Source organism: Mauremys reevesii, linkage group 9, assembly GCF_016161935.1.
Source record: "Mauremys reevesii isolate NIE-2019 linkage group 9, ASM1616193v1, whole genome shotgun sequence".
Classification (NCBI taxonomy): Eukaryota; Metazoa; Chordata; order Testudines; family Geoemydidae; genus Mauremys; species Mauremys reevesii.
In genome coordinates, this window is record NC_052631.1 from 46,792,739 (window position 1) to 46,817,694 (window position 24,956).

Consider the following 24,956-nt stretch of genomic DNA (forward strand, 5'->3'; position numbering starts at 1 on the left):
CTATGAATTGGGCTTCCAGACTTAGGTAAAATCAGATTGATACAAAAAAACACCTACCAAATTTTTGTTTCCATGTCCTTCTCCTCTGTACTTGCATGGAGCATTGGTATGTTTAGATCACAGTATTATGCAGTTGCTCAAGAAAGAAATCTAAAACTTTTAAGCTAATATTTAAAAAAAATACTGCTCTATACTCTTAATAGTGATTTTTGTTCACAAATAGGTATAAATCTCTAAAGAGCATGAACTCTGGGCGTACTGCACTTTCAGTGATCGTATATTTGTGCATGCAATATGTTGCGTGTGCAAAACTGTACTTCACCAAAGTATTTGGGAAAGAGTGTGTAGCTGTATTTGCAGTCTTTTACAGCCCATATGGAAGAATTTGCATGTACCCATTTTTGTCATTGTTTAATGACACTTTAACATAAATTGCTCTTTGTATTTTCACTTAATACTTATTTTATTTTCAGTCTGTCAGTTTCCAATATCTTGTTCATATTTTCTTCCTGTTAAATTACTCACTCTAGGTAATATTGAGTGAAATCTGCAGAAATTGTATGTTTCCCTTCAAATTATTTGACTGCATACTATTTGGAGTGAATTATTATGTTTGTGATCCTCTTGCAAACACAAACAGTTGATTTTTCTATGAACTAAAATTGCTGTTGAAATGCTTGATGTTTTGGGTGATAAAATTGTTTTTCTGATTCTAGTTTTCACACTGTAGATGTCTGATAATTTTGGCACAGTAGACAGATTACTGAACTGATACCATGCATTTTGCTGTGGTGTTTTTAAAAATAGCTTCCATTTATTGTGCATCCATCTTTCCTCTGTACTTCAGCAGATGCAGATAGGTTAACAGAATTGCTAGATCACTTTTTAGACATTCATCTAATATGCAAGCTATTTCAGTTACTCCTACTCACTTATTTCAATAGTTTGCAATTGAAAAAGATCAGATTTATGAAATAACATTATTAAATGTAAGAAGTTGGAAAAGATCCAACAAAGCAGATTAGGATTTTTTTGGCCTTTATTGCTAATTCCAAAAAAAACTTCTCTATCCCTTGAGTATCATTATTCTTAGCCCTAATTTCAAAGTTGCATCACTAGAATGAAAACTAAAAGTATAAAATAAGAACATAGGAATGGCCATAGTGGCTCAGACCAGTGGTCCATCTAGCCCAGTATCCAGTTTTCCAACAGTGGCTGGTGCCAGATGCTCTAGAACAGGGCAATTATCAAGTGATCCCTTCCCTGTCATCTAGACCCAGCTTCTGGCAGTCAGAGGCTTGGACACATCCAGACCATGGAGTTGCATCCCTGACCATCTTGGCTAATTGCCATTGATGGACCTATCCTCCATCAATTTATCTAATTCTTTTTTCAAATCAGTCTTCGTTTTGGCCTTCACAGCATCCCCAGGAATGAGTTCCACAGATTGGCTGTGCGTTATGTGAAGAAGTACTTGCTTATATTTCTTTAAACCTGCTGCCTATTAATTTAATTGGGCCATCCTTGGTTCTTGTGTTATATGAAGAAGTAAAAACATTTTCTTTTTTACCTTCTGCACACCATTAATGATTTTATAGACCTCTATCATATCCCCCCTTAGCTGTCTCTTTTCTAAAATGAACAATCCCAGAGTTTTTAATCTCTCCTCATATGGAAGCTATTCCATACCACTGATCATTTGTGTTGCCCTTCTCTATACTTTTTCCAATTCTAATTTATCTTCTTTGAGATCAGGCGACCAGAACTGCATACAGTATTCAAGATGTGAGCGTACTATGGATTTATATAGTGGTATTATGATATTTTCTGTCTCATTATCTCTGTTTCCTAATGTTTCCTAACATCCTGTTAGCTTTTTTGACTGCGGCTGTATATTGAGCAAATGTTTTCAGAGAACTATCCACAATGACTCCAAGATCTTTCTTGAGTCTTAACAGCTAATTTAGACCCCATTGTTTTGTGTGTATAGTTGGGATTATGTTTTCCAGTGTGCATTATTGTGGATTTATCTACATTGAATTTCATCTGCCATTTTGTTGCCCAGTCACCCAGTTTTGTGAGATCCCTTTGTAACTCTTAGTAAAGTCCACAGCTGATCTCTATCTTGAGTAATTTTATATCATCTGCAAACTTTGCCACCTCACTGTTTACCCCTTTTTCCAGATCATTTATGAATATGTTGAACAGCACAGGTCCCAGTACAAATCCTTGGGGAATTCTGCCTTTTACCTCTCTCCACTGTGAAAACTGACCATTTATTCCTATCCTTTGTTTCCTGTCTTTTAACCAGTTACTGATCCATGAGAGGACCTTCACTCTTATCCCATGTCTGCTTACTTTGCTTAAGAGCCTTTGGTGAGGAACCTTGTCAAAGGCTTTCTGAAAGTCCAAGTATATTCTGTCCATTGGATCGCTCTTGTCCACATGTGTGTTGACCCACCCCTCAAATAATTCTAATAGATTGGTGAGGCATGATTTCCCTTTACAAAAGACCAATTTGCCTGGTACTGAAATTTCACTCAGCAGCCTGTAATTGCCAGGATTGCCTCTGGAGCCTTTTTTTAAAATTGGCATTACATTAGCTATCGTCCAGTCATCTGGTACAGAGGCTGATTTAATCAGTAAATTACATATCACAATTAGTAATTCTGTAATGTCATATCTGAGTCCTTCAGAACTCTTGGGTGAATACTATCTGGTCCTAGTGACTTATTACTTCTTAATGTATCAATTGGTTATTCCATAACCTCCTCTATTGACACCTCCATCTGAGACAGTTCTCAGATTTATCACCTAAAAAGAAGGGCTCAGGTGTGGGAATCTCCCTTGCATCCTCTGCAGTGAAAACCAATGCAAGGAATTCATTTAGCTTCTCCTCAATGGCCTTGTCTTCCTTGTGTCTTTTTTTTTTTTTAGCACTTCAATTGGCCAGTGGCCCCACTGATTGTTTGGCATGTTTCCTGCTTCTGATGTACTTGGAAAAAAAATTTTGCTGTTAGTTTTTGTGTCTTCTAGTCTGCTAGTTGCTTTTCAAATTCCTTTTCAGCCTGCCTAACTGGACATTTTAATTTTGCTTGCCAGAGTTTATGCTGCTTTCTGTTTTCTTCAGTAGGATTTGACATCAAATTTTTAAAGGATGTCTTTTTGTCTCTAATAGCCTCTTTTACTCTGTTTAGCCATGGTGACTTTTTTCCCTCTCCTCTTACTGGTTTTTTTTTTTTTCCATTTGGGGTATACATATAGTTTGAGCCTCTGTTGTGGTGTTTTTAAAGTTTGTTTGTGACTGTTCCTTTTATTTCTGTTTAACTAGTTTTCTCATATTTGTGTAGTTCCCCTTTTTGAAGTTAAATGCTACTGAGGTGAGGTTCTTTGGTGTCCCCCCCCCCCCCACCAGGATATTAAATTAAATTTATATTATGGTCGCTATTACTGAGCGGTACAGTTATAATCACTTCTTGTCACTTAGGACAAGATCAAGAATTACTTCTCCCCTTGTGGGTTCCAGAACTTGCTCTTCCAAGAAGCAGTCATCAGTGGTGTCTAGAAATTGTATCTCTGTATCTTGTTGTGAGGTGACATGTACCCAGTCAGTATAGGGATAGTTGAAATTCCCCATTATTTTTGAGTTTTCTGTTTTTGTAGCCTTTCTAATCTCCCTGAGCATTTCACAATCACTGTCATCATCTTGTTCAGGTGGTCAGTAGTGTATTCTTAGTGCTATGCTCTTATTATTCACGTGTGCAATTTCTATCCATAGAGATTCTATGGTACAGTGTGATTCGTTTAACATTTTTACTATATTTGACTCTAAGCTTTCTTTCACATGTAGTGCCCTCCCCCAGCAGCACAACCTACTCTGTCTTTCCTGTATATTTTATACCCTGGGTATTACTGTGTCCTATTGATTATCATTGTTTCACCAATTTTCTGTGATGCCTATTAAATCAATATTCTCATTTAATACCAGTCACTCAAGTTCACACATCTTAGTATTTAAACTTCTAGCATCTGTATACAAGCACTTACAAAATTTGTCAATATTTAGTTGTCTGCCTTCAAGTGATGTAAATGAATGGGACTTTTTTTCATTTGACTGTTTCTCTTCAGTTCCTATTTGTAGTTTATCAACTTCTGTCCTCTCCTCTTTACTAGGATATAGAGACTCCCCTTTAATAAACCCACTAAGGGATGTCTCCGTTTGAACCATGTGCTCCTCCGCCCTGTCGTCTTTCTCCCAGCCCTTAGTTTAAAAACTCCTCTACAATCTTCTTAATTTTACACGCCTCTCTGTATATTGGTAAGTCAATCATTTTGATACGTTTTGCAATAACACTCGTGATTTGTTCTTCAGGTGCGGCAGCGGCTGCTGTGATGTCCAGCTCTAAAGTAACCACAGTTCTGAGGCCAGCTTCACAGTTGCCAAATGCAGCTACAGCTCAGCCAGCTGTTCAGCACATCATTCATCAACCAATCCAGGCAAGCGGCAATCATGCTGTATTACAGACATTCTGTTACTGTTCATTCAGAGATCTTCCTGACTTTTAGGAGGAATCCACCCAGAACATAACATTAACATCCTTTATTTACTGGGCTGTTGGCATTGGCAACCATCCCTTCTGTTTTTGTTACTTAGACACCCCAGCCTTATGAAGCTGGTATTGGCAGAACTATGCAGAAAGCTTTACAGCCTTTTTTGTAGGCTAACTATGAGCTGGAGATTAATCAGTTTGTAGACAGTTTAAAGATCTGTAAACTCTGGAGGAGGAGTCATTCTGAATATGCTTGAAAACTTTATTTAAGTCCAAAAAGGCCTGGCTTGAGTTTGTGCTGTTACTTTATACTCAAACTTTAAATCAGTTTGATGGGGGTGATATAAATCTAATACTGGACCAGGAAATATATATATTTTAAATCAGATGGTGAGGGGGTGCGTGCTCATGTGGATGTCTGATTCCACATAATGTTGTGCATATTTTTATAGTTATGTCCAAATGTAACCACATTTGCATAACTGTCTATAGTATAGATTACGTTTGGTAGTTTTTTAATTAATTAATTTATTTTTAATAATGGAGATATCCTATCTCCTAGAACTGGAAGGGACCTTGAAAGGTCATTGAGTCCAGCCCCCTGCCTTCACTAGCAGGACCAAGTACTGATTTTTGCCCCAGATCTCTAAGTGGCCCCCTCAAGGATTGAACTCACGACCCTGGGTTTAGCAGGCCAATGCTCAAACCACTGAACTATCCCTCCCCCCTTAGTCATGAATGGGATGTATCAAAGTAAAATAAAAAACATATTTTCTAATAGCATATGGAAGTTCTGAATCATTGGAACAGTTTCCGTACGTATCTGATCTTTTAACTGCTTTTGATCATCAAATACCTCTGATGCTTCTGCTCTGAAAACTAGGCCAGCGCTTCTTAGGAGCTCACAAAAGAGTTTTATAGACGTGGAACATCTCCACGTGCCAGTATGTTATACTGAGATCTAGGACATTTGGCTTTATCAAAGTATTTCCCAGCTACTTTCTCAATTGCATCATTGTGACTTACTTTTATTATTCTGTTGTCTTTACAGTCTCGTCCTCCTGTGACGACGTCAAGCACTATCCCTCCTGCTGTAATAGCAACAGTCTCTGCCACAAGAGCTCAGTCTCCAGTTATTACTACAACAGCAGCACATGCTACGGAATCAACCCTGAGGTAAACACATAAGGAAAGTGTCTTGAGGAGCCCCAAGATTCCTGACATTCACATAGACCGCATTAACGGGGAATAGAGAAGACTGATATCCCTGTGAATGTCAGAAATACTATATAGAAGTTAGAGATTTCTCTGCTAAGGTCCAATTGATACAGCACATGAGTGTGTCAGGAGATGTGGGTTCTTTCCTCTGCTCTGCCAATGACTTGCTGTGTGACTTTAGGCACATCACTTAACCTTTGTCTGAGTGGGTTCATCTGTAAGACAAGGAAAGTAATGCTTACCCATTTGTGTGAAATGCTTGCAGCTCTGTGAAGGAAAAACACTGTAACGGCTAAATATTGTTTTCCGTTCCCAGAGAGAAAAACAGCTAAACAGGAACTCAGGAACTAAACAGGAACTTGACCAATTTGTTTCCCAAGGAATTGGGTTTACTGGTCTGCCATGGCACCACCTGGCTAATTCAGTCCCATCCTCTTCTAGCAGAAGTTGCTGTAGAAAGTAGCATATGAGTGTTGGAATATTCAGAATATCTCAGGGTGTGGGGAGGGGTAGAAATTGAAATTAGCTTGTTTTGCTCATGTTGGTATCTCTAGATACTGAGGAATCTGTGTGTTCCCACCTGTGGAAGATGCAGAATAAGAATTATACAGCAGGCACGTCTGCAAATTCTGTCACTGTGTTAACATGGATTCGATAATAGTGTAGCCCTCAAAGAGAAGACAAGTGGAGTCTGATGTCCTTGCTTGCCAGTATCGGGAGAGCCAGTAATCCTTGTTTAACTGTCTGGATACTAAATAAAGATTACTTCCCTGAACATCCTTTTTCTTTTCCCAGTCGGCCCACTCTGTCTATCCAGCAGTACCCACCTTCTGCAGCTATTAGTATTCAGCGCCCTGCGCAGCCACGGGACACGGCAACTCGGATCACGCTGCCATCTCACCCAGCCATAGGAACACCAAAACAGCAGCTCCACACCATGGCTCAGGTAAATCCCATGAGATGAGATAAGTGTAGTTTCTTCCACAGTTCAGGCTGTGAGAAAGTTATGATTTTTTTGGGTCAAAAGTTATGGGGACAGTTCACCTTTGTAGTTTTGGTGTGGTCAGTGCAAGTGGTGTATGGGCAAGGGGCAGGTGTTTGTGTGGGTGGTCAGCTGTGGGGAGAAAGGGTGTGTGTCGGGAGAAAATCGTGGCCCACAATTGTTTTTTATACCCTTATCCCATATTTTTTTCTTACTTTGAACCAAAACATCTTGATGACCCAGAGTAAGTGATGAACAGGGTTCAAAGTTAGGCTTGAAACCTGGTGTCCTGTTCTCTTAGGAATAGCTGCAATATGATTTTAAAGCAAATAAAATGTATCTGTAAATTTCTCTTGATATGAAACTTTCTTTTCTCTAGAAAACCATTTTTAGTACTGGTACTCCGGTGGCGGCAGCAACGGTGGCACCCATTTTGGCAACCAATACTATTGCCTCAGCAACCACGGCTGGTGAGTATTCACAGCTCCGTAGTGGGACCATCACGTCTCCATAATGTTGAGAGGTGACAAAGGGTGGCAGAACATCTTCGTTCTGCAAACAGTCATCAGAGATCCTGTCCCTAGTTAGGATGTGAACTGTTTTTGTTGGGGGAGTATAGAGGGCAGGGAATGCATGGATAGAAAATTCCTGGTGCTTGTTCTCTAGTTTTCTCTGTGTGTTTAGGATATGGATATTAGGGTGATGTAGCTGTATAGAAATCTATAGTGTCACTCTCTGTCTTTCAGGTTCTGTGTCTCATACCCAAGCTCCTACAAGTACAATTGTCACCATGACAATGCCCTCCCACTCTTCCCATGCCACTGCTGTGACCACCTCAAACATCCCAGTTGGTGAGTGATTTCAGCTTCTGATGGAATGGGTGTAATTCAGCTGACATCTCTTCACACATACATCCAGGATGGTCTGGGGCATCTATGTATTACTAGCACATTAAACAAGAGAAATAAAAAAATCAGTCCAAGTTGGGAGAGACAAACAAGTAGATTTGATAAGCCCTAATATGTTTTTTAATGGTGCAGGGAGAGTTCTGGAAGCACTTGGTTAGTCTAGTTAACTATTGGCCTCCTAAAGTGCATCTTTATTCCAAACAAACTTGAGCCTCCTGGAACTTCATACCATGTAGTATGATGTATTGAGGATATGTCTACTAAGGGATATAAATGTGTCTTCCTTAGTGAAGGAGTAAGTTCTACTTCAGTATTGCTAGAAGTTTTAGCTGGAGCCTAGTTGCAGCTGACTGTGTGTTTTGCGAGTAGGAAGCTTAGTCCAATTTATCTCCTCACTCACTGTCTTAGCACCTAGATGTGAAACATGGCTGAGACATCTGTTTCCAACAGCGTTGCTCAGAAGCTCTTAAAATTGTTGCTGCTGACTAAAGGTAGTGTTGCCAACTTTCAGGTTAGAAAACTATCTTGAGTTAGGTGTTTTGTTTCATAGAGGAACTGTTGTAAAACAAGAGCACAGGCAGGTCTGTGGCTTTATTTCTGTTAGCCAGTTCTTTCATGAAATCCCTACTGAAATACAACCTCTTGTTTTTCTGTGCAGAGATGGAGAATGGTAAATGAGAGATGCTCTGTCTCTAGGGAACCTCTATCATGGCTGGAGATAAACTCAACTTCTGACTAGCAGAAACTCCAATATCAAATGTAAAATGTTTTGTTTGCCTTTGTGGTCAGTGTACCTTACCAAAGCCTAAACTCCGGAACTTGTAAACAAAGCCAGTGATTAGCACAAATATTATCAGCAAAGGCCAATTACCAAACTTTCTGCATCTTCACCTGCCTGTTCCATACCCTGCATCCCAACTTTCAGTCTGTACAAACAATAAAGGTTGAAACTTTTGCCACATTGAATTTACCTTTGAATGTATTCCAGCAAGCTGTGTCTGTCTTCAACCACTTATCTGTGGAGGAGGTTGTAGTTTTCTTTTAAAATCTTCCTGTGAGGCCTGGGAGGGAAGCATGGTCTCCATTCACCAGTTGCAGCTGGAGAGTTCCATGGTCCTCCTGGGTTTTGCTTGCTCTCATTAAAACGTCTGTCCTTCTCTCCTTTTCCACCATATGGATTGGTCTCTGAAGAGCTGTCCACTCAAGCTATTGGCAAGAGAAAAAAGGGCTGATCATGGAGAATTAAGATTATTCAGGGATTGAGGTCACTTAATTTGATATTATGTATTTTATATGTGCACTTAGAGCCCAAGGGTCACACATTACAAATGAATTAGAGTTTCCATTCCTTCTCTGATTCTGCCCTGTTGTTAGTGAAATAAAGACTTGTTCATTTTCACTGAGGAGAAGAAAGTTTAATCATCTGGATTTCAAACTCTCCTTTTCTGCATCTGCTCTCTTCTTTGTTTTGGCTGTTAATTGGCTACTTGTTTTTCATTATGCAGCTAAGGTGGTTCCTCAGCAAATCACACACACTTCTCCTCGGATCCAATCTGATTATACAGGAGAGAGGAGTAATCTCATTCCCATATCTGGACACCGAGCATCGCCAAACCCAGTTGCCATGGAAACAAGAAGTGACAACAGGTAGGTGGGAAAGAATTCTTTAAGTAGAGCGCCTGGCTGCTTCTCTGCGAAAGGCTTATCATATACATGAATCAACATGATAGCTAACGCTTAAGGGGGTTTGAGGTTTCTGAATTTATTCTAGAGATCCCTTTCAGCTACTAGTCAGGGCTAGTTGATACTCTTGCTTAGGGAGGCTGCAAAGATTAGAGGGCGGTCTGAGCACTGGGATTGAAGAGGTGGGTGCAAGTTGTAATGATTTGTCTGACACTTGCTGTATCTTCATATCTGTAGGCAGTCGGTGCCAGTCCAATTCCAGTACTTCTTACCAACGTACCCGCCTTCTGCCTACCCTTTGGCTGCACACACTTACACCCCCATCACCAGCTCTGTGTCCACCATCCGCCAATACCCTGGTAAGGAATTGCCATGCAAGTGACTTTTAGAGCAGTCTTGGAGCAGCAATAAGAGCCAGGCCTGACTGGTAGAAGTGTTCAGTGCAGTTCAAGGCACTGGTTTGCAGATTTTCTGCTAAACAAGTTTGGGTGTTTATCCAGACCCAAACCTCCTTGATGGGTCTCCCATCATCCATGTTCTAATAAGCCAATTTAATTTTGTAATATTCTCACTCCGTTTACCTTCCATACATACGCAGTTTTGCCGATGAAGTTGTGGGTCTCCATAACTGGGAGTTATTCTGGCCTAAGATGTCACTAAACTCAGTACACTAGCCCCTGTGTTATTTGTTGTGATTCTACATTCGATTTGCTGTCCACTGTCCCCCACTTCAGTTTTCAATGTGCTGTTGCATTTATGTATTGAATACATAAATGCATCATGGAAGGTGAGGTGCATGGAAGAATCTGGAGGCCTTTGCAGCAGGGTAGGGGACAATTAGGGTGTTTGGCATGAAATGTTCAGTGGTGAAAATTAACTGTATAAATTAGGGTTTAGGCTTCAGAGTTAACATTTCATTGAGGAAAATGAGGCAGTTCACATCTCTGACTATTGATTCAAGCAGCTGCAGACTCAAAAAATACAACACTATGTCAGTTCTTGTCGTCATGGTTAACATCGCAATCATGAGGGCTAGAAATATATATGTCTTTAAAAAGAGAGTTTATATTTTGGAGCACCATTTTACATAACGGTTAAATTCCACTTCATTGTGGGTGCTGGATAATGGGTTGGGCTTAAGAACAAACCAGTTCACCCAGTTGTAGTGTCAAGTATTTAGGATTAGAGAAAATTTAAACTAAGCCATATTTCAAAAGCTTTCCACACTTGGATTCTACTTCTCTCTTTTCCTTTGTAAACTATCACAGATATTTTTCTTTTTTAATTCACATTAGTAGGCTCAAAACTATTACCAGTATACAAGCCTGTCTTTTTAAAATAAATGCTTCAGTGCTGCTCTTTCCTTTTTTCAAAAACTGAAAATATTTTGTATCTTGACACTCAAAGGACTCTCTTAAATAACGTATCAGTGGCAAAAGTAGAGACCAAACTTTCAGGGTTAGTATACAGACTTCAGTTGCAGGATTCAAACGGCTAATTTTTAAACTTGTGAGTTAAAGAACAACTTGACAGTATTCTTTCAAAAACACAGGCTTTGTTCCCTTCTTCCTGTTGTATCCCACTTTCTAATTGGTTTTGCAATTAAGTTATAATATCTTGTAGCAACAGACAGACGTAAATGCAAAATTAAGGCATCTGAAATTGTTATGGCTCTCAGCAGTCTGGAGAGTTAGTTTGTGATGGGAAAAATCTTATTCAAATTCTGTTATCTTCAGCAGTAGCAAGGGGACTGCAAAATGTTAAGCAAATTGCTCCATCTTAAATAAAAATCCAAATAGTGTTTCTAACCCTTCTTTATGCACCATAGGAAAATTTAGTAGTTCATTGGGGTGGAAATAATCAATGTTCATGTTACTGTTCTCAGTTTCAGCTCAGGCCCCCAACTCTGCCATCACAGCTCAGACTGGTGTAGGAGTGGCCTCCACTGTGCACCTCAATCCCATGCAGCTGATGACTGTAGATGCATCTCATGCCCGCCACATCCAGGGGATCCAGCCAGCGCCTATCAGTGCACAGGGGATCCAGCCAGCGCCTATCAGTGCACAGGGGATCCAGCCAGCACCAATTGGAACACAGGGACTCCATCCAGCTGCACCAATTGGCACACAGGGACTCCAGCCTGCACCAATCAATGCTCAGCAGCCACAAACAGAAACAAAGACTTCAGGTAACTTCAGCCAACTAGGTCCATGCTATATATAGGCTCAGTTCAAGGGAACAACGTAGCCTTGAATTCATCTCCAGCTTCTTGATCAACTGAAGTATCTTAGCTAGTCTAACTCTCTGGGAAGCCACACCCTGATGAGAAATAGTATTTATATAGTACAAACCTTTATAAAGTTAGAATGGTAATACAATAGCAGACATTTAAATACACTAATATGCACTCTCTCAGTAGATTTGTTTTTGTTCCATTATTTATGAGTTAAAACTACATGATCAGGTTGCAAGTAGATTTTAGTGATTTGGTTTTTTAAGTTAGTGTTGGTCTGATGATGTTATGACTAAAGCCCTGGAAGTGCCACTGCAGCTGAAGAACTTCACAAACCTCTGCATGTGGATGATTCTTCTCAAGAATGGCTAGCTCTTCTCACAGGTAGGATATGTTGCTTATAAATTGCCCAAGACATGAAACCCATTACAGTCACACTTTGAAAAGTGACTGCAAAATACCTTCACCAGCTGGACCTCTGCAGGAAAATCCCTCGTGTGAGGAAAAGCATCAGTCCAGTTATCCTGAAGACTTTCTGAGGAAAAGGCATCTAGCATCTCAGAGACCACTCTAGCCCCTTCCAGAGCTGGCTGGCAAGCAAATATTGTCCAGTATCTACTTCTCACCTGTCTAAATGTCCTGAATCAATGGTGAGCTGAGATGGCCAAACACACCTGGCAGAAGGTTAGGACACAGCACTATGAGACAGTGCCTTATTTACAAGTAATAAGCATTGCCAAAGACATGCAATTCTTATGCATATAGTGATACATTCTTCCCTGGGAAGCTCTGCCCCTTCCATTTCTCTTGGAATGCTAGTCTTACCTAGCAACAGTTGTTAGGCAGGTGATGCCTTCCATCTCCCCTAGAGAAGGTTGTTATTAAATTGCTTTTTACAGCACTACACTTCAAAACTAGGAGAGAGCTTGGGGAGCAAGTATACGAATACCTACTTTCCCATCAAGTGTTTCTTTTAATAACTGCTGCTTTTCCCATCTTCTCTTTGTTCTGTGCTTTTCCCATCTTCTCTTTGTTCTGTTCTGTGTCTCTCTCCTTTTCTTTCATGTCCCTTTTGTCCTTTCCAGCAGTGGTCTTGGCAGATGGCGCCACCATTGTAGCCAATCCTATTAGCAACACATTCAATGCAGCTCCAGCAGCGACCACAGTGGTACAAACTCACAGCCAGAGTGCCAGCGCCAGTGCACCAGCCCAGGGCTCATCCCCACGCCCAAGCATCCTCCGGAAGAAACCAGCTGCAGATGGGTGAGTAGGACTTGACTTGGCATTTAATTGCTCTTCTGCTCAGGCTAGTCCAGGGGTGCCCAACCTGCAGGCTATACATGGCCCACAGGAGCATTTCATAAGACTTGCATCCTGCTTCAATGCAATATACTAATGACCGATTCATTAGCGTTTTGTCGTCATGATCACATCTTTTTAGTTTACACAGTGTGTAAATAGACAGCCCTGTACATAGAAACAACCCATCTAAACACACATGAAACAAGCTGAACTTAAAGTATAAATCAATACAGGTGACTTTAAATCTTATTAAAATATGTAGAATCTGTTTGGCCCGCACACCGTTGTGCTTAGGATGATGGGGCCCTCCTGTGTAATAAGGTTGGGCACCAGTCGTCATCTAGTCCAAGTAGAAGAAATGTGTGCTTCAGTGAGGGTGGAAAATTTAACCAGTGCAGGATGCAAGTAAGATGCCCATCTCTATGAAAGACACACTTCATCCAGGTTGCATTTTTGTCCATCCTGTTTTAGAGCAGATGATTGAGTCATATCCTGTTGTCACTAATGGGATGTATAGGAGAATTTGACTCCAGTTCTTAAATATGACCTGCAAGGGGAAACAAAATATTTGAGCCACTTCCTTTTTGCTTCATGGTCTTTTTAATTAAAATAAATAAATAAATCAGGTTTTATCTGCCCTGTTTTTCCTGGAACACTTTATGGATGACTGGCGAAGGAGTAAGATTATAACACAGAAATGACAAGTGAACCTGATTAGCAAAGAGAGGAACATAGCTTTAACTTAGACTGTTTAAAACTCCTGCTTAATTCAAATGCTTGAATAAATAGGGGAAGAACTCTTAGATTCAGTAACTCATTCCTGCCAATTTAAGGGCTAAAAAGGTTTGTCTTCAACTTTTGAGACTTCCAATGAGTCCTCCAAGACCAGACTTGACATACTTGGTATTTAAGGTCAAATGCAAAGTAATGCACATTGGAAAACTTAATCCTAACTATAAATATAAAATGATGGGGTTTAGATTAGCTGTTAACCCTCAAGAAAGAGATCTTGGAGTCATTGTGGATATTTCTCTGAAAACATCCACTCAATGTGCAGCGGCAGTCAAAAAACCTAACAGAATGTTGGGAATTATTAGGAAAGGGATAGATAATAAGACAGAAAAATATCATATTATCTCTATTTAAATCCATGGTACGCCCACACCTTGAATACTGCATGCAGATTGAGTCCACAAGTTGACTGTGCGCTGTGGAACTCCTTGCCTGAGGAGTCATCCCTATCATATCCCCCCTTAGTCACCTCTTTTCCTTGCCTGAGGAGTCACCCCATCTTAAAAAAGATGTATTGGAATAGGTACAGGAAAGGACAACAAAATTTATTAAGGATATGGAACAGCTTCCATATGAGGAGAGAGTATTAACACAGTAACTCTTGCTTAACGTTGTAGTTATGTTCCTGAAAAATGTGACTTTAAGCGAAATGATGTTAAGCGAATCCAATTTCCCCATAATAATTAATATAAATAGGAGGGGTTAGGTTCCAGGGAAATTTTTTTCACCAGTCAAAAGACTGTGTGTGTCTGTGTGTGTAAAATATATATAAAATATACACACACACACACACACAGAGTCAATATCAGTTTTAAACAATTTAATACTGTACACAGCAATGATTGTGAAGCTTGGTTGAGATGGAGAAGTCAGAGGGTGGGATATTTCCCAGGGAATGCCTTACTGCTAATTGATGAACAAGCACTTGTCTGAGCCCTCAAGGGTTAACACATTGTTAATGTAGCCTCATACTCTACAAGGAAGCACAAATCGAGGGAGGAGAGACAGCACGGCAGACAGAAAAAGATACCGTGTGTGTGTGTGTGTGAGAGAGAGATGCGCATTGCCCCTTTAAGTACGCTGACCGCACTCTAAGTACATTGCCTTTTTAAGTAGATCAGCAAGTTGAGGCAGAAGCTGCTGCTAGCAAGCTCCCTCCATCCTGAGCCCTGTCGTGTCCTTCCCTCCTTCCCCCCCACCCCACTTTGTGGAGATGGGATAAGTCGGGGGGGGGACAACACACCCTGATATTAGCCCCCCTTCCCTCCCTCCTTCCACCACCACCACACACAGAACAAGCAGGAGGCTCCTGGGAGCAGCTCCAAGGCAGAGGGCAGGAGCAGCACATGGCAGTGTGGGGAGGGACTGCCGGCAATTGATAGCCTGCTGGGCGGCTGCTGCACATGGAACTTTGGGGAGCGGGGAGCTGATAGGGGGCTGCCAGTCGACCCCGGTTCCAAGCCCCCACCAGCTAGCTCCAACAGGCTGCTCTTTCTGCAAGCAGTGGACAAAGCAGGCAGCTGCCAAACAACGTTATAAGGGAGCATTGCGCAACTTTAAATGAGTATGTTCTCTAATTGATAGCAATGTAACAACGAAACAATGTTTACTGTTAAAGAGGAGACTAAGGGGGGATATGATAGAGGTCTATAAAATCATGACTGGTGTGGAGAAAGTAAATAAGGAAGTGTTATTTACTCCTTCTCATAACACAAAACTAGGGGTCACCAAATGAAATTAATAGGCAGCAGGTTTAAAACAAACAAAAAAGTACAGTAGAACCTCAAAGTTACAAACACCTTGGGAATGGAGGTTGTTCGTAACTCTGAAATGTTCATAACTGAACAAAACATTATGGTGGTTCTTTCCAAAATTTACAACTGAACATTGACTTAATACAGTTTTGAAACTTTACTATACGAAGAAAAATGCTGCTTTCCCTTTATTTTGTAGTAGTTTACGTTTAACATAGTACTGTACCGTATTGGCTTTTTTCATGGTGGGGATGGCTCTGCTGCTGCCTTATTGCATATTTCTGGTTCCAAATGAGGTGTGTAGTTGACTGGTAAGTTTGTAACTCTTAGGATAGGTCCATCAATGGTTATTAGCGAGGATGGGCAGGGATGCAAAACCATGCTCTTGAAGTTCTGTTTGCCAGAAGCTGGGAATCGGCAATAGGGGATGGATCACTTGATGATTACCTGTTCTGTTCATTCCCTCTGAAGCATCTGGCATTGGCCACTGTTGGAAGACAGGATACTGGGCTAGGTGAACCATTGCTCTGACCTACTATGGCCGTTCTTATGTTTTTTATAAAACAGAGAAACTTCACACTTTTTAAAAATATAAATCATAAACAAAAAAAAGGGGGACAGTAGCCCAATTTTCTCTCTTTATGTAGGTCACATTTAAAGGTCTATTGCTTCCTAGAATGGTCTGCGTTGTGGTTTTTTTGTTTTTTTTTTTTGGTGGGGATTGGATAGTCTCAATTAAACCTTATGGGAATATTCAAGTATTTGATAGTGATAGACTCTTGTGTTTGCCAGACTCACTAGCTGACCAATATAGCATTATGCTGCCCTGTGATAAACGCACATTCAGCCTGCAGGATTCTGCTTCATAAGCTCATAGCTGAGAGCCATGTTAGGTCGTGGTGGTTTGCTGAGCCTTGGGACGTAATGGATGAATGGCTGGCACCACCCAGTGCTGGTAGATTGCCCATTCTCCACAGTTAGAGGCTGGTGGCCTCAGCACAACCATGGGTGGGCAAGATGAAAGTAAAATGGGTAAGGATCCTTGGCGCTCTGTGGAAAAGTCCTCAAAATGGGTGAGAGGAGACTGATAGCTTGGACTTACCCTTTTGGGGAAATAAAATATGAAGCCTTGTTTGAAGAAATACTAGAAGCGAATCCTATTCATGTATCTGATCATAAGTTCACTAATCCATCACCACCTTAGGAGTGCAATGCAACTAGCACAGGAAGACAAAACCTATTCCACTTGCGGCAGCAAGAGATACAGTCTTTCTTCCGCCTTCGTTGGCGTTCAGGTTTCTAAGGGCAACGTACCTGAGCGGCAGCAGTTTCAAGCTTATCTATGTCTTCCAGACTGGCAGTCCGGAAAAGTCTGATTCCCCCTCAGCCTTCTGAAGTAGCTAGCACCCGCGTGGAGAGCTCTGTGCGAAGCACATCTGGATCACCCAGACCTGCTGGGTAAGGATTTCAGACAGCAAACTCTGCATGACAGCACCTCCTGTATAATGGATCAAAGCCAATGGAATTTAGTTTAAGGAGAGAAGGGTGTGTAAAAGATGTGTAAACATGACACAATTTCATTGTGAAGTAAAATAGAAATGTAAAGGAATGACTGTATAACACCAGAGTTGTATTTTTAACTGATGTAATTGTTCTGGTGCTTGCACAAGATCCTAATCCCTTAAAAATATCTCATTATCAGATCAATATCTTATTGCATTTACCCTTTTAGAACACGGCGAGTTAATTATTTTAACATGGATTGCTTCATCAAATGTTTATTTAAAAGGAAGGGCTTCATAATATTTCTGTTTGGGTTTGATGAATAGAAAACTCATTCTTCACAGTTATTAAAGTGTTTTCTATTTGGCTAGCCAATTAAGTATCTGTTAGCTCCCTGCTGAAGGGAGTTGACTAGTGTTGGTATCATTATGCTTATAAAAAACAGGCTCAGCAATCACCATTGATAATGCACAAAGGAAAAAAATCCTGGCATTCTGTCTAAAAGTAAAGCAAAGGTCATAGAGCTCGTAGTTCACGCCGCTTGGAAATGAATGCTGCATAGAGTTCAGCTAGAACCGCCTTGCCAATTACATGATCCAGATCCGAGAAGAACGTGTGTCATTACCTCTTTCTATCACCTCCCCTGCCGTAGATTTATCTTCTTTAATTTGGACCTAGTCATGAGATTGCTAAATATATGTATCAATGGCTATTAGCCAGGATGGACAGGGATGGTGTCCATAGCCTGTTTGCCAGAAGCTGGGAATGGGTAACAGAATGGATCACTTGATGATTACCTGTTCTGTTCATTCCCTTTGGGACCTGGCTTTGGCCACTGTCAGAAGACAGGCTATTGGGCTATATAGACTTTTGGTCTGACCCAGTATAGTCCATTCTTATGTTCTTATGTTATGGAAAGGAGAAAGGTTTTAGTATCAATCTTCTAAGAAAGCACTCTTGGTGAAACAGCACAAGAAATCAATCTCCTGATCACTTGTGAGATCAGTGTAAATGACCTGGATGTCACTGAGGGCATGTCTACCCTTACCTCGGGAGCAATCCATCTAGCATGGGTCAATTTATCGCGTCTAGTGAAGACATGATAAATCGCCTGCTGAGTACTTTCCTGTCGACTCCAGTACTCCACTGGAGTGAAAGGCGCAGGTGGAGTCGACGGGGGAGCGTCAGCAGTCGACTTACCTCAGTGAAGACACTGCGGTAAGTAGATCTAAGTAGGTCGACTTCAGCTACATTATTCTGAGTTAGGGATGAACATTTTGAAGTAAACATTCCACAAAGTGTTCCACGTTGCTGAGGTGTACATCATGGACTGGGGCAGAAAAAATGGGTCTGTGAAGGAGCTACCTCCAAAGCTCAGTTCATTAACTTTACAGACTTTGTCTGCGGTAGAAAGTCATGGCAGCAGCACTTAAGATGTTGAGTGCATTAAACTAACACTAGTTTTTATGTTTTAGTGCCAAGCCTAAACCGGAAATCCATGTCTCTATGGCTACTCCAGTCACTGTGTCTATGGAGGCAGTGTCCAATCAAACCAGCGAGCAGCCCACCATTGCAGTCCCACCTACCTCTCAGCAGCCTCCATCTGCCATTCCAACAATTATTGCAGCAGCTAGTCCACCTTCTCAGCCGACGGCACCTCTGTCAACCATTCCAGGAGCAGTTCCAGCTGCTCCAGCCACTTCTACCACAATTATAGCTGCTCCTCCACCTCCATCAACTATGAGTGTGGCCTTCTCCACAATATTGGGACCCCCAGCACCAGAGATAAAAATCAAAGAGGAAGTGGAACCTATGGACATAATGCGACCAGTCTCAGGTAGGCTTCTGATTAAAGTAACTGCAGTCACTCCTTTTTTGGGGAGTGATGGTAAGGGCCTCACCAAAGCCAACTTGAAACTCCCTTGGATAGTGGTACAGCATGCCAATCATAGGGTTGCTATCAGAGTAATTTTAAATAATTTCTAAAGATTCTCTTGTTCTTGTTTTATTTCAGTGTAAGTCCAGAGTCTACAAACTTGTTTGAATCTTGTTTTCAGTGACATGAATGGGCATGAAGTTCTGATGGGCTGGTGTTCCAGTGATAACTGGAATGGAAAATGAGGGTCCTGTTGATTCCTAAGCAAGGGTTTGAGATCAGTTTTAGTCATAGCAGGGCAGGGCATTGTAATGCCAGTGACTATGAACTGTCCATCTTAAATGTAAGAGTTTGCAGAGTGGCCAGTGAACCCTTTCCATTTAAAAATTAAGCCTAGTTCTTTGGATTTTCTTGTACAATTGTTTGGATACCCCATATGCCTGGGGAGGAGGCGAGACTGAGGTAACAGCAGAGTGGTAAAATCCTACTTTAGTCATACAAAACTGATATAAAAACCCTTAAGCATAGATTTCCTCCTTCTCCATACAAACAACGTTTAAGTTCCTTTTCCTTGGACAGCTAGTATGTTCTGTTCTATCACCCCTTCTTTCCCCCCAGTAAAATGAAATTATTTTCAGGATAGATATCACTGGGACAGCACTTAGACAGTATTAGCTTTTCACTTTCACACTAGCTGACGTAAAGTTGCTCTCTTCGTAGCTGTCAGGCTCTTAAACATTTCTCTTTCTGTTTCTATTTTAGCAGTTCCTCCGTTGACTACAAATACCATGTCTCCATCTCTTGCATTGCTGGCCAACAACCTTTCCATGCCCCCGAACGACTTGCCACCTGGTGCCTCACCAAGGAAAAAGCCCCGGAAGCAGCAGCATGTAATCTCCACAGAAGAAGGAGACATGATGGAAACTAATAGCACTGATGATGAGAAATCCACTGCTAAAAGTCTGCTGGTGAAAGCAGAGAAGCGCAAGTCACCTCCAAAAGAGTATATAGGTAATGGCATCTCTGATGGTAACTGCTTTCTCTGCTCAAATATCTGCTCTTCTCTTTTCCTCCAAATTAGCGTCCTTTGTTCCCTGCCTCTACAATAATGAGACTTCCGTTAAACGAGAAACCCGAGTTACGAATTAATAGTTAGCCCTTCCATTGTGCTTTTTGAAACATCTGTTTCTCACAAGCTCCATCTAAGTTTCACCATCTGTAAAATGTTAAGTGACTAATTCAATCCCAGAGAGGGAGTTGGCACCTGAGCTGCTTCCTGGTCTTCTGCGTAAATCACTGGATCATGCCAGTCTCTTCTAGTTGAAACTGCTTGTTTCTCTTGGCTCTTAGATGAAGAAGGTGTCAGGTATGTTCCTGTGCGTCCAAGACCCCCTATCACACTGCTCCGTCACTACCGCAACCCCTGGAAAGCTGCCTATCACCACTTTCAGAGATACAGTGATGTCAGAGTGAAAGGTCAGTTTATTTTTTACAGGATTTCCTATTGTCCATACGTAATGCTGGGAACAGTTGCCTTATGAGTAGTTGTAGTCATATAGACAAAGGAGTTAAATAACTGGAGCGTGGCAAATAGAACATGTTTCCTGTTCAGGTATGTTCATCATGTGAGCTAAAGGAAAACTTCTACCAGCTAGCAATGATGCTATCTCGTTAGACCTCCTGACAATAGAGGGAGACAGACGCACTTAAACAGGCCTGACCTTCCACCCACCAGAGGGAAGTAATACACACCAAAAGTAGCCAGCATATTATACTTCCGGGGGAGTTTTGCACCACTGCGCGTGCACAGAATTTATGTCCCCACAGATTTCTTTGCTTCCCGGAAGAAAATGACTTTCTGACGGGGAAGCAAAGGGAATCCACAAGAGCGGTCATGTGACCATACCCAGCTGGCAGAGAGGTAAATCGCTGTGGGACGGGGGATGGACTGGGGAAGACCCAGCTGGTGGCTCCTACCCTGCGTCTGGCTCAGCTGCTAGTTCCAGCTGGGCTGCGGAGGATGGGACTTCCTCTTTCCTTGCATGGCATCTGGGGCCCTGTCAGACCCACCCCCAGATTTCTCCCCTGGCTCTAGGAAGCTCTGCAAACTCTCCTCCCCCCCGCTTCCTGCACCCATCGCACCTCAGCTCAAAGAGGAGGGATCACTGTACAGGGAGCTGCACCCCCATCCGCCCAACCCCCATGCATCCAGACCCTCCCACTGAGCCTAACACACACACACACCCTGCACCCAGAACCTCCCCAACAAGCCCCACTCCCCCTGCACCTGGACCACCCTGACAAGCCACCTGCATCCAGATCCCCACCAAGCACCAACTAGCTGCACCTGGATCCCCAACCCATTGAATCCCCCACATCCACACCCCCTGCTGCTGAGCCCCAACCACCTTCACCTGGACTCCCCTGCAGAGTCCTATTACCGTTGCACCCCGAACAAGCCCTTGTGCATGTAGATCTCCCCACGCCCAGATCCCCCACTGAGACGCCTGCACCCAGATGGCAGGCTGAGGAAGCAGTGCAGTCTGGGCAGGTACCCAGAGCAGCTGCCTGCCCAGCTCCCTGCCCTGAGTACTGCTTTTACACAACTGGCTCCTGCCCTGAAGGGAAAACAGCCGTCCCGCAGCCTCAGAATTACATGACTCTGCCCCTTCCCCGCTCCAGCCCCTGCCTTCAGCCGCCCCCTCTCCCCAGCACTGAGGGAGTTGGACCAGAGGAGGAGCAGGGCTGGGTTGCCCTGTGTTCTCCTCCGCAGGACCAGCCCCCACACTATGTCTATAGTGGGAGCACTAACCCTTATTGTTGTCCGGTCACCCCTCCTCCCCACCCCAGTTCTGCTGCCCCTACTTCCACATATGTGTGAAATCTTCAGATATCTGGTACATGAGTGGATATTGCTGTCCTGACCAACTGACCTGTGTTAGGTTCTTACTGGAGCATGTGGAGGGGAAAAAAAAATCTTACAGTATCATAACTGTCCTTTGTTCCTATGTTAGACACATCAGATTTGTGTTCTTTGGTTTTAGAAGAGAAGAAGGCTATGCTGCAGGAGATTGCCAATCAGAAAGGAGTATCCTGCCGTGCGCAAGGTTGGAAAGTCCATCTCTGCGCAGCACAGTTACTGCAGTTGGTAAGTGAATGGGGCTTACCAGTTGAGCTTCCTACAACATGGGGAAAGTAGGAGTACTCCTAGATGAGCATTAGCTGTTTTGTAAGCATCACGAATTAGAAAAACACATCAGACACTGGAGTATCTCAGACTGTTTGGTCTGTACGGAGTTGGCCATATGCTCTCCAGTTGTAGGAATATGTTGTGTGTGCTTCAGAAACTGCAGAGTGGTGGAGGTTTGAATCCAGACATAAAAGCTGATTCATTCTGTTCAGATGCTCAAAACTGGCAACTCCCTCCCTCTGATGCACAGGTCTGAAGATGTCTGTTTGGGATGGTGCTGCTGATAGGAGGAGGCAGCATGTTTCTCTTGTGGGTTGGGGGTGAGGTAGATGCTCTGCATTCTAGCATCAAACTCCCCCAAACCTCTGCATTCCCAGAATAGAATTGAGGAAAGAAGGGAAGCAGTTCTGCATTTCAGAAGGATCGGGGCTGCTCTGGATTCAGATGTGGGGATGCAATTTATACTCTGAATTCTTCAAAGCATCTGTTTCAGGGGCAAGGGTCAGAGAGCACTCGTGAGGATCCATGCTCGTTCAGAAGTGGAGCAATCCTTTTATAGGATGTTAGTATGAAGAATAACACTACATCAAAGGCTCCATCTCATGAATAAGCAACATGAATAGCTGAGGGAGGAGCAGAATAGCCTCACTTGTTTGTGTATAATTTTCTTAATATAGAGGAAAGTTGTGCATTCCAGTGATGGGCATTCTCACTAAGGTCTCATGTCTTGTAGACTAACCTGGAGCATGACGTGTATGACCGCCTCACCTCCCTGCAGGAAGGGATAATCCCCAAGAAAAAGGCAGCAACTGATGACGACTTACATCGAATAAATGAACTGATACAGGTAAAAGTTGATGGCTCAGTATATCTACTTTACCCTTAATTACAAACTCATTCTATTGCTGGCTATGGTGCAGTTAGTAAGAACTACCAAGGAGGGAAAAATGCTAGTGTATTTCAAGAGTGATTATTCAAAGGTGACTTACAGGCTTGGAAATGACAGAGAGAGTTCTGCTCTTAATGACAGGTGTGTGTGTATTTCAGGGGAATATGCAGAGGTGTAAACTTGTGATGGATCAGATCAGTGAGGCCCGAGACTCCATGCTGAAGGTCTTGGATCACAAGGAGCGTGTTCTGAAGCTCTTAAACAAGAATGGAACTGTCAAGAAAGTGTCCAAATTAAAGCGAAAGGAGAAGGTCTAGAGCCAGAAGAATAAGGACTCTGGAAATGGAGAACGTGTACAGAATGGAGTTGTTCAGTCTTTTTTTTATTTTTATTTTTTTTTTTATTTTGGGTTTATTTTGAAGTAGAGCATCTGACTAAAAAGGATGAGTTCCAGAGAACACAGATGGATGTGTGGAGCCCATTGACCTGGAGGGATTGGCCTGGATCTGTCAAAATGAACAAAGATTTTTCTCTCAGGTTCATCCCTTTTAAACTCTTTGAAGTCACATTTGTTTAACCCTCCTGACGTGTCAGTGCCTACTAACTGGTACTCGTAATGCAGTGTGTGATGGACAGTCCCCTTTTCATTTTAGAGTTTAGAGATAACTTACAGGTTTGTCCATGGATTCCTGCAGGAGACCTCAAGATTTTGATCTGAAAGTATTGGCTCAAACTGCCAGGAGCTTTTCAAACCATTGAAAATGACACCACTTCCAGTTACCTATTCTTCTCCCTCTCCCCCATTCCGTTTTTCTGACTTTCCAGTGTCTGAAGTAGCCTTCTTAAACCAGTGCCATTGCACTAGATCTGTCACATTTAGAATCTCCTGGTTCTGAAGTCCTAGCTGTCCATTTTTTTTAAAAGAACCATTTCAAAGTGATTTTGTAGTATCTGTTGTGTGTGTCCATGTTGGTGCTCTCAGATACTTGTTTTGAAGTACTTCTCTTCCAACACAGTACTTCTTGTAGCTGGTGTGATGCTGTTAATTGTATGTACCACTTACATCCTGAAAACTTTAATAAAGGCCTTGGAGACTTTTGTACCTGAGCTGTTTGTATATTTTTATGCTATAGAAAATAGACAGCCCATAAGCTCTAAAAGAAACTCATCCCCTGAAAGCCATTGCAGAAATGAGGAGCTGGATTTTGGAAAAAAAAGTCTACCTCTTCTGCTGCTGTCAGGAAAGAGAGTTCATTGGGGTTTCAGCCTATCTAGGTGCAAGTGTGGTTTTCAGTTTGATCCTGAGTTTCCATAAGGATTGCCAAATTAGTCCACTGATGAAGACTTACTAATTCCAATTAACTATGCACAGTACACACAAACTTTCATGACACCCTGGCTTTAGGAAGTAATTTAGTTTTCATTTTGAGTTCTAATCTTCAGGTGGCTAATGGTCACTGGAAACTCAATGTACTTTTCTGACCATCTGAAATTATCCAAAAAAGCTGCTATTTCATTCTATAGCATAAAGAAATTGGAAGCACTGAATATGAATAAAACTCATAACAAGGTGAGCTTGCTGCTTCTTTCATATGCACCATATTTCAGATCCATCTGCCAAGATAACAGTCTCATTCCGATTTGACTCTAGTTTTATTTAAAAAGAAATATACATCTCCATAATACATGTCTGATAATGTTGCAGTAATTTTAGCTAATATGGAACAACTTAAATTGTGGTGTGGGAACTTAACTTTTGGGAGGAGTGGGGGGAGAGATTGAAAATGTCAGTAAAATACCATTGAAAAACTTTTAAAATACGTACTTACAGGCTTGTAAAAATTTAATTCTGCAAAGAAATAAAGGAACTAATTTTTCATACTACAAAATGTGGAAGGCAAGCTGTGGGATCAAATCACTTTCACTTATCAGTTTTGTTGCTTGTGGTTCAGGAAAGGGCTATCTTGAATGTTGGGAAATGCACATAATGTCGTCAAAACACTGTTTGGCATAAAGTAATATAGACTCCGTGAAGAATGAATCTGCTCAGCTGAGCCTAGGTTTTACAGGTTAGAA

At 41.9% G+C, this 24,956-nt stretch overlaps 1 protein-coding gene and 1 long non-coding RNA gene across 8 annotated transcripts in view; one reads left to right on the forward strand and one right to left on the reverse strand.

The window, feature by feature from the left end:
- SAP130 (Sin3A associated protein 130) overlaps positions 1-23,982 on the forward strand; it is a 31,093-nt gene extending 7,111 nt beyond the window's left edge. For 5 of the 7 annotated variants that reach the window (XM_039487386.1, XM_039487385.1, XM_039487389.1 and 2 more), the window contains exons 6-21: positions 4,373-4,497; positions 5,602-5,726; positions 6,564-6,714; positions 7,130-7,220; positions 7,497-7,601; positions 9,164-9,305; positions 9,579-9,700; positions 11,227-11,529; positions 12,660-12,837; positions 16,776-16,880; positions 18,401-18,762; positions 19,564-19,812; positions 20,152-20,277; positions 21,846-21,949; positions 22,725-22,838; positions 23,039-23,982. In XM_039487386.1, coding sequence (XP_039343320.1) covers positions 4,373-4,497; positions 5,602-5,726; positions 6,564-6,714; positions 7,130-7,220; positions 7,497-7,601; positions 9,164-9,305; positions 9,579-9,700; positions 11,227-11,529; positions 12,660-12,837; positions 16,776-16,880; positions 18,401-18,762; positions 19,564-19,812; positions 20,152-20,277; positions 21,846-21,949; positions 22,725-22,838; positions 23,039-23,197 — 2,561 coding nt within the window. In that variant the 3' untranslated portion in view covers positions 23,198-23,982. The remainder of the gene's footprint in view (positions 1-4,372; positions 4,498-5,601; positions 5,727-6,563; positions 6,715-7,129; positions 7,221-7,496; positions 7,602-9,163; positions 9,306-9,578; positions 9,701-11,226; positions 11,530-12,659; positions 12,838-16,775; positions 16,881-18,400; positions 18,763-19,563; positions 19,813-20,151; positions 20,278-21,845; positions 21,950-22,724; positions 22,839-23,038) is intronic. The other 2 variants (XM_039487388.1, XM_039487387.1) reach the window with 1 other exon arrangement.
- Positions 5,586-17,019, reverse strand: LOC120371548. Its single transcript, XR_005584433.1, has 3 exons — positions 16,737-17,019; positions 8,630-8,864; positions 5,586-5,983 (listed from the first exon to the last, which is right to left on the reverse strand). It is a non-coding gene; the product is annotated as an uncharacterized LOC120371548 (long non-coding RNA).
- Positions 23,983-24,956: the final 974 nt, after the last annotated feature.